General features: G+C 33.6%; 1 protein-coding gene across 1 annotated transcript; it reads left to right on the forward strand.

Moving 5' to 3' along the window:
* Positions 1 to 526: 526 nt before the first annotated feature.
* Positions 527 to 1030, forward strand: LOC124897273. Its single transcript, XM_047410228.1, has one exon. The coding sequence runs from the start codon at positions 527 to 529 to the stop codon at positions 1028 to 1030; it is 504 nt and encodes a 167-aa protein (XP_047266184.1).
* The last annotated feature ends 8591 nt before the right edge of the window (positions 1031 to 9621 follow it).

Genomic DNA, 9621 nt, shown 5'->3' on the forward strand with positions numbered 1-9621 from the left:
TATTTATTCCGTTGAAGGTACAAAATTACTCAAAGAAATCCATGTCGGAATGTGCGGACCTCACATGAATGGATTTACTCTAGCTAAGAAGATCCTAAGAGCCGACTATTTTTGGATGACCATGGAAAGTGATTGTAGCAAGTTTATGCAAAAATGTCATAAGTGCGAAATACATGTATACCTGATCCTGGTGCCCCCACATGAACTTAATGTCAAGAGCTCGCCTTGGCTGTTTGTAGCTTGGGGAATGGATGTCATCGGCTCTATTGAGCCACCAACTTCTAATGCACACAAATTCATCTTAGTTTCTGCTGATTACTTTACCAAGTGGGTGGAATCTTCATCATACAAAGTTGTTACCAAGGAGGCAGTAGAAGATTTTGTAATAATCAACTTGATTTGCCAATTTGGAATACCCGAGTTGATCATCACGGACAATGGAGCAAACTTTACTAGTCATTTGATGAAAGAGATATGTGAACAGCTTAAGATCACTCATTAAAATTCAACCACATATCGCCCTTAAATGAATGGAGCAGTAGAAGTTGCAAACAAGAACATCAAGAAGATCAAAAGGAAGATGGTCGATAGTCACCGATCATGGCATGATATATTGCCTTATGCCTTATTGGCATATCACACGACAGTCCAAATCTCGGCTGGAAAAACTCCTTATGTGCTAGTCTGTGGGATAGAAACAGTAATACCTATTGAGGTCGAGATATCATCTTTAAGAATCATCCAAGAAGCGGGTTTGAGTAATGAAGAATTAGTTTGCGCCTATTATGAACAACTTATTATGATTGATGAAAAGAGGATGAGAACTGTATGCCATGGCCAATTATATCAACAACGAATGATTTGTCCTTTCAATAAAAGAGTAAGAGCTCGCACATTTGAAGTTGGAAAATTATTGGTCAAATGCATATTCCCTCACCAAGAGGAGTATAAAGGAAAGGTCGCTCCAAATTGGCAGGGGCCGTATGTAGTCTGCAAAGTGCTATTTGGAGGAGCCTTGATTTTGTCTTAAATGGATGGCCAAAGGTGGACCAAGCCAATCAATTCTAATACAGTGAAGAGATACTATGTCTGTTGTGGGGTTTCTTTGTGCTCATTTCCTTGTAATTGTTTTCTCATTTGTAATCATTTTTATACTTTGTAGAAGCTTTAAAATCCCTTTTCCATTTATGTATGAACTATGTTTGACCTGAATTCCCAAGAATGAGATATGTTGGCAGCCTATGTCAGCTTCAGTCAACCCCTTAGGAGAAAATTTCCTTTTCTTTTATGTATGAACTACGTTTGACCTGAATTTCCAAGAATGAGATATGTAAGCGGCTTATGTCGGATTTGGTCAAACCTTTAGGAAATTTTATTTATGTTCTTTTGAACTAAGTGATGACCTGAATTCTCGAGGATGGGATACATCGGTGGACTTTGTCGGCTTTGGTCGCCCTTATATTATATCTTTGCTCTCTTTTATGTTGTGGGAACTGCGTTTGACCTGATTTTTAACCAACGGGATACGTAGGCTCCACAATAGCTCAGTCATTCACCCCAAGAAATGGAATCTGGGGCAGAATTTTTGTGTAGGAATCTCAAAAATTCAAAAGAAGAAGATCATCTTCTCATAAGCCAAACTGAATTTTGAGAGGGTTATCAAAAACTTAGGCAGAAATTTTGAGAAAGACCTTTTCCACTGTACCAGACTAAAGAGTTCAAAGACATGACACCAAAGATCCATCAATGTCGAAAGAACAAAGTCAACTTCATGGACTTTCAGTTATAAAGGCTCATCTCCAAAAACCTTCGTCCACAATGTTAAAGGACCTCCAGGGCTCACTACAAAATGACAAATATGTCAACACCTCAAGCCAAGAATGTTCATTAAATCTCATACATGACATAACTTAATGGACAGAGACTCACCCTAATCTTATAAAAGGATTTTGAAAATTCAACTATTTGTAAAAGTACTTACTGTATATTAATTATACTATGATTTTGCCTTACACCCACCAACTCAGGAAGTCGGTGCAGGAGTCAAAAGATAACAAACATCTAAAGAAGATGAGAACCCAAGGATAAAAATAACAGGAGCTGAAGACCAAAAGGTCAACACAGATTAATTTTACTAAAAACTAACAACTTTTCTGTGGACGTAGGTTATATTGAAGCCAACAAAAACCAGAAAAAGCATCAGTTATTGACTATATTCCTTTGGTTTGAAGGAATACAACAAAGCCAAGTATCCAAAGGCCGATAAAAAAGGCCAGGATGGAAGCTGGAAATAGATCAGTTTTACCAAAAAATATTAACTTTTCTGTAGATGCAGGTTATCCTGAATTCAAAAAAAACTATCAAAAGCATCGGCTATTCACCATATTCCATTGGTTTAAAGGAATACAACAAAGCCAAATATCCAAAGGCCGATAAGAAAGGGCTAGGCTAGAAGCTGAAAATAGATCAGTTTTACCAAAAACTAACAACTTTTCTATGGATGCAGGTTACCCTAAAGCCAACAAAAACCAGCTAAAGCATCAGTTATTCACCATATTCCTTTGGTTTAAAAGAATTCACAAAGCCAAGTGTCCAAAGGCCTATAAGAAAGGGTCAGGAGGAAGCTGAAAATGGTTGAGTTTCTCAAAACTAACAAGTTTTCTATGGTTAAAGGCACCATCAGAGGTAGAAAGCAAAATAATGTCTGACTCAAATCCCCAGAAAACTAGGGATCACAAAGAACATGCAACATTCGAGAATGGTATATGCAAGAGGTCCAACATACTAATGAATAGTCAAGGTGATATTTTCTATAATCTATCCACAATTATTTACATTTATCCTCATATTCATACTACATCATATCATACCAAGAGGGCCATGACAAGAGGTCCATGCCAAGAAGGTCATGCCAAAAGGGCCATGTCGTGAGGGTCATGCCTAGAGGGCTATGCCAAAAGAGCCATGCCAAGAGGACCATGTTGTAAGGGTCGTTTCATGAAAACCATATTGCCTTCTCCGACTAGTTTTGAAGAGGAAATAATCTAAGGGAATCTCCATATTGCATTTAATGCCCATGATTGACTCAAAGTCTTTTATATCCATTGATCACACAAAAGTGAAAGAGTCTATTGCTGAAGGATATTCTAAAGCATAAGGATATTCTTAAGCATCCATGTCGAATTAAATTATGCAAAGTCAAAGCAGTCTGGCATTGAGAGATATTCATCAGCTTCAAGTGTATCAATTACCAAAGATTTAATGGCATTCACTATTGGATTGGAAGAAACATATGGTCCTAAGGATGTCTATAAGTCGCTATTCAAAGATGTATGACGTACGAGATTTTTTGAGAATTGACAATCCTAGGGGAATCTATAAGTCACATTATTTAAAATAAGATAGTGTAAAAGATTATCCATGAGTTGACAGTCCATGGGTCATCCGTAAGCCATAACAGCATCCTAACCGAACAGTGTCCAAGGTTACCCGAAGGTTACCCATAAGCCACAACTAAATTCTTATAGAAAAATATGCAAAATTATCAAAAATGATAGGTCCAAGAGTTCTATATAAGTCGCGTCATATCTAAGAATGATTATGCGCAAGATTATCCAAAGACCACCAATTTAAGAGATATCTATAAGTCATATTGTATCTGAGGTCGGATAATGTGCAGGAATACCTGGGAGCTAGAAATTGGAGGAATATCTATAATTTATATTTTATCCAAGGTTGGATAATGTGCAGGATTACTCAAAAGCTAGAAACTCAAAGGATATCCATAGGTTTCCTCATGTCCAACATCAAATGATGTGCAAGATTTTCCAAAGACTGACAATTCAAGGGACATCTATAAGTCGTATAGATATGAAAGATGCGCAAGACTATTCGAGGTCAAATATGAGAAGTATTATAGGTGACCAAAAGGGTTACCGCATCAGCATAAGATTACGTAGTTACAGGGACCGTTCTACACAAAGTATCATTGGTATCCAAGAGGGTCACCCTACTTTTAAGAAATTTTCAAAGCAACTATTTTGTTCAACAACCAAAAAGGTTTTTGTGTCGGTTGTCGCAAGAATTGTCGCCCTCCAAATAGGTACATGAGAGGATGACATCTTTTCCAGGTAGCAACTCACACGGATGTATCGTGAAAAACTATATACCCCCTAGTGAATTATGTTTATCACTAATATTTTATTTGAGAAGTTGTCAAGAGCATTCTAAAAGTATGAAAATCTCAAATCAAAATCTCAGGTGTGGACAACTCCAAAAAGGACGCAGAACAATGTGAAACTTTTTTCTTAGCAGCGAACTGGGACATAGTCCAAAGAGGAATATCAAACTCTTTGGATGTGAGATAAAAGACGACTTGCACCACCATCAAATCACATCTCTTTATAAGTCATGTGGGTGTTTTGAGATTTTGGTTTCAGTTTCACTTTTGGAGAATTTTTAAACTCACTCCGAGAGTAACTTTTCTTTTTCTTCAAATTCGAGTGACGTACACCTAGAGCTTTGGGAATTATGTACATATAGCTCATATTTCATATGTTAGGGTTCCATATTTTATAATTGATATAATACAAACCTCTAGTCCTTATCTCAATTGTTCGTTGCTCGTCTTAAATCAAATGTCGTCTTAGCATAAAAGACTACCTTTTTCCATCATTCGAGTCAAACTACAGGCAGTCTGATTCCCTAAATCTCAGAGATATGTAGACTGAGCTTCATATGAAAAACTGGACTGCATTCCAGCCTCCCCTCAACCGGCTTATTCACTAGTTTTTCTGCTTTACTAAATTTCAAAATCGGGTTATTTTGTGAATTCTTTGAAAATCGTGCTTAAAATCAAGCTTTATGAACTACAAGTGGCCTGAATTCTCATGTAACTTGAGAATATGTAGGAAACCTAATACCGAGGTCTGGCCTTAACTTCATGAAACTCATGTAAAAACCAACCCCTTTCATAAACGAATTTGTGGGCGAACAAAAATTAGGAACGTCAAACTCCCTTTGACCAGGGTTATTTGTATCCACCCTATCCAAAAGGAAGGGGAAGTTGTTGACACCTAATTTTTGCCCTCTATGACTAAGTTTAATCTCGAGTTTCTTCGCTTTTAAATAAAATTATAACATTTATTCTATCAGGATAAAAAAATATTTCAAGTATTTATATAGGTAATTTGATTATTTTATGTAGCGATTATATGTTTTCGTATCCACGCAGACGAGATTATGTAATTTTGTTACTTGAATAATTTACAAAAATTAAATTTTAAATCAAGGGCTATCTTGAAAATTGAGTCGAGTAGTTAAAATTTTGATTCAAATATAATTTAGTCTCAAAAATAATTTATTTTAAAAATATTTGTTTGATTTTATCAAATCAAAAAACTCGAGATTAAATGAAGTATTAATTCGTATCGAATTTTAATTTAATTTAGTATATCTATTAAATTTGAACATAATCAAAATCAAATTGGCCACAATCACAATGCAGTCGGCTAATTCATTTTCAATTTGATCAAAAATTGAATAGAATAGGCTAATCCTAATCAAGAAAAATAACCCAGAAAAGTAGTCAAAATCCCTAAATCCTTTTCTCCTTAAATTAGCTCAAATCTTCTTCTCATTAAATAACTGCCCCAGGCCTAACGGATCTCCCAATGACCCAGCCCATAATCTATTTCCCCCTTTCCCTAATCTAACAACGTACATAACGCAACGACAATAATACTCAACACGGTAACAGTACCTTCAACCCAAAAACCCATTCAATCAAACAACAAACACTATCAATATCAATGTTGTCATAACAACAACAACAACAACATACAACATCCACAATTATGCACTTGCTGATCGACAACAACATTAACAACGTAAACAGCAGCAATAACAACGTACAAATCACCAAATCAATACCTGTACAAACACAAAAAAAACAGCAAAATCAATGTAACACCACCAATAACATCAAGCATTGAAACAACAGCCGACAACTAGCAACAGTACGACAACAGCAAAAAAATAGCTCAGCAAAAACGTGCAAATTTCATATAAATTCTAGCTCACTCTATCCCAATTTTAAAATTCAAATTTCTAACTCATTTTCCCCTTTTACCCCTCTGGTTTTCTCCCTCAAAACAACTTCAAAATTCTCGATAAATATCCACCTATATAGAGAGGTAAAGCGGGGATTCTTTGGAAAAAATTAAAGATTTTGGAGGAGTGTTTCAGTAATTTCACGTAATCAAATTATTCAAGAAGGAATTCCATCAAAAAAAACTAATTCCGGTAAAAAGTTGAAGTTTTGATGGAAATAACATAAATTTGGGTGGAAGTTACATCGTATTAAGCTCGTTGTCCCAGTTCGTTGCTTCAAAAAAGGTGAACGGCTCATTCTTTTGCACCTTTTCTTTTGCTATTTAATCGTTATGATAAAAAATCTTATCATTGGTAGTAAAAATTTATTTGTTGTTGAGGTATCTGTTGTGTTAAAAATCTGTAGACTGTTTAAATTCTTTCTTATTTTGGTGAGGATTCTGAGATTAAGGGTCCACATGAAATAATTCGAGATGAATTTATTTTTTATTTATTTTTAAAAATATGATTAAATTTTTTATTTGTCTAAATCGATAACCTGATAATCCTACCTGTGAACAGCCACCATGCTATTTTTTATACAATAATCGTGAAAACAATAACAAGGAACAAAGATTAAATTTCTTTCTTTGCTTTGTTTTGTCCTATTTTATGAGATGGGAATTCTTTTGTTAGTTAACTCTACTTTACGAATACCAGCATATACTCATTTTTATCTAATTTATGTTCTTGAGTGTATAGTGACTGACTTGACCCCTTTTGACTTTTATTTATCTAATAATAGAATTCACCCCTCTAAAGGTACAATCTTTTCTACTTTGGATTCATCAATATAATGTTTTTAAACTTAGTAGTGATAGTGATTACTTTTTCATGAATTTGATTTGTAATTTTTTTCAAAAATTGTAGTTTAGAGTTTTTGTAGAAATTGAATTCGACGTTATCACAACCTATGTAGAATTAATTAACCTAATTGTGTGCTAATAGTATTGAAAAGAAGATGTTGTTGTATTAGTTCCTCTCATAAATTAGCCACCTTATAAATTTGTGAGATGCTTGATTAGTTGGACAAGGTTTTGAGAGGCAATTGTATCTTCAACAATGCTAGTTCATGCATATAACTCATTTCACTACGATTATCATAATTTTTTATGTATTAATTATACACACTTAAATACCAAATAAAGTATATAGCTAAAGCAAGCATTGTCTATACATAGATTGAAAAAGTGCACTAAATAAGATACTAGTAATACATAAAGATAATGCATACATTATCTTTTTTTCAATGCACTCTATGAAAAGATTAAGGGGGAAGTGTACAAATTGCCAATTTTGAGGCCTCCATTTAAATCATAGCCACATTTATTTGATACTTTCATTTTTTTATTTAAACGAAGTATTGTAGTAAATGGTAAAACAATTTTTGTAGAACCTATAGACTATGAACTAGAATTATAAAAGTAACTGCTAATACTTGTATTAAATTAAATTGTCTATATTATATCTTTTGAGATATGATTCTCTTTCGAACATTCATATATACAAAATACTTTATACACCAAATTATTCTTGTTTTTTACATGTTAATCCTAAATTTTATGCACATTGAAATAATTAGCTTGATCTAGGGGTGGCAAATATGACCCAAGCCCAAATGACCAGCCCAACCCGCCTAGCTTATAATGGGTTGGGCATGACACAATATTAAGATGGGTTAGATTTAGGCAAATTCAATTTAACCCATTTATTTTGACATTGTTGCTTAAAAATTGCTCTTACATATTGTTGAACTCATAGGAAAAAAGACTGGTGGAAATCATGGAGTTCAATATCCTCACCATGCAACATTGTAAGATATCTGCTTCAACTTGTCCATGCACATTTACATACATATTCTTGTCAATAAATGGATGATAAAATAGGCATATACAATCACCTTATTTGCACAATTTATGTCGGCCTTTCAGAGATAGAAATTTTAGCTAGTTTATTTTTTTAGTTCATTTAATGTTTACTCAATATGTCCATTTCAAATTACCTCTCGCAATGCACATATAGAAACAAACTTTTACAATAATATCATGCTTCTATTAAATATAGTTCAAATAGAAGCATCAAAGAAAATATATGGGAGAATAGGGATGACAAATTTGGCCCAAGCCCAAATGACCCACCGAATCCGCTCAACTTATAACGGATTGGACATGACCCACTATTACGATGGGCTAGAGTTTGGCAAACCCAATTTAAACCATTTATTTTGACAACCCAAATTGACTCATTTCAAACTAAAATAGTTGCCCTAATTCACATATTTTGAGAAGTTCAAGTAAGCCTCCATGTTCTTGTTTTTCATTTTCTGTGAAGTGCAAGTGCCAGAATTCTTCAACAAGTTTCTCTTGTTAGCTTACATTTATTTTCATTTCTTTTCTTCCTCTCTATTCATATCGAAAATCATGGTGAAGCGTTCTTAATATTACTCATATTTTGATTTTTTACTTAAAGGATAATTATTTTTTTTATTTGTCAACTTCATTTATAGTTTTACTTGGTAATCAAGATGAGTTTTTGATTTACATTTTGCTGTAACTTGAGATTTTAAATTTTAAATATAGTTTTGAAATTATTAGGCAGACTTGTTACCTATAAGGTGTTTGCTCGATTGCCTAAATGAGTTTCTTTTGTTGTGAATAGTAATTTTGTACTCTAATTATGATTAAGAGCTATTTGTTTACATTTTTGTTTATCCCTTCTCTTTTGTTGATTCAGTACTAAAGATTAACTCTTTTTTAATATTCTACTACAATAGGTGAAGATGTCGATAGAGCTCGATGAAGTCGAGTCCAATGAAATAATTATTGCAAGTTCATCAAAATGACGTAGGACCATTTCTAAATTTTGAGACTTTTTATAATAAGCTATCATTGAATTATGATCCTGATAATAGACTTCGAGCAGAATGTAAGAAGTGCAAAATTGTATTTTTGACCAACTCAGCAGCCGGAGTTACAAATTTGAAGCATCACTTAGAAAAGCACAAGATAAAGGTATGTTTGTCGATCATAAAGAATTTTGTGAAGTTATCGCGAAGTTTATAGTTAGATATAATTTTTTATTTAGCTATGTAGGATTTGAAGGTGTTAGAAAAATAGATGCTTTCTTGAATTCTGTCGTCAAAATCATCTCAAGAAATAACATAATAGTTGATTTGCTTAGAATATATGATAGCCAAAAGGAGATAGTCAAGAATGAGCTTCAAGATATTCTAAATAAAATCAATTTGACATGTGATTTATTGTCATCAATCTTAACAAATGGATATCTTTTTCTTACTACACACTATGTTGATTTGAATTGAATTTTACAAAAAAGTTTTCATTTTTCGTCATATGCCGTCTCCTCATAGTGGTCGTGTTTTGGGTCCAAAGTGATTCATCTATTGAAGGAATGGGGAATTAAAAAGAAAATATTTTTAATAACTTTAGATAATGCACATTATAACGATGG

The sequence above is a fragment of the Capsicum annuum genome, chromosome 1 (assembly GCF_002878395.1).
Source record: "Capsicum annuum cultivar UCD-10X-F1 chromosome 1, UCD10Xv1.1, whole genome shotgun sequence".
NCBI lineage: Eukaryota > Viridiplantae > Streptophyta > Magnoliopsida > Solanales > Solanaceae > Capsicum > Capsicum annuum.

Coding starts and splice junctions, on each gene's coding strand:
- LOC124897273 (XM_047410228.1), top strand. CDS start 527: ATGAATGGAGCAGTAGAAGTTGCAAACAAGAACATCAAGAAGATCAAA.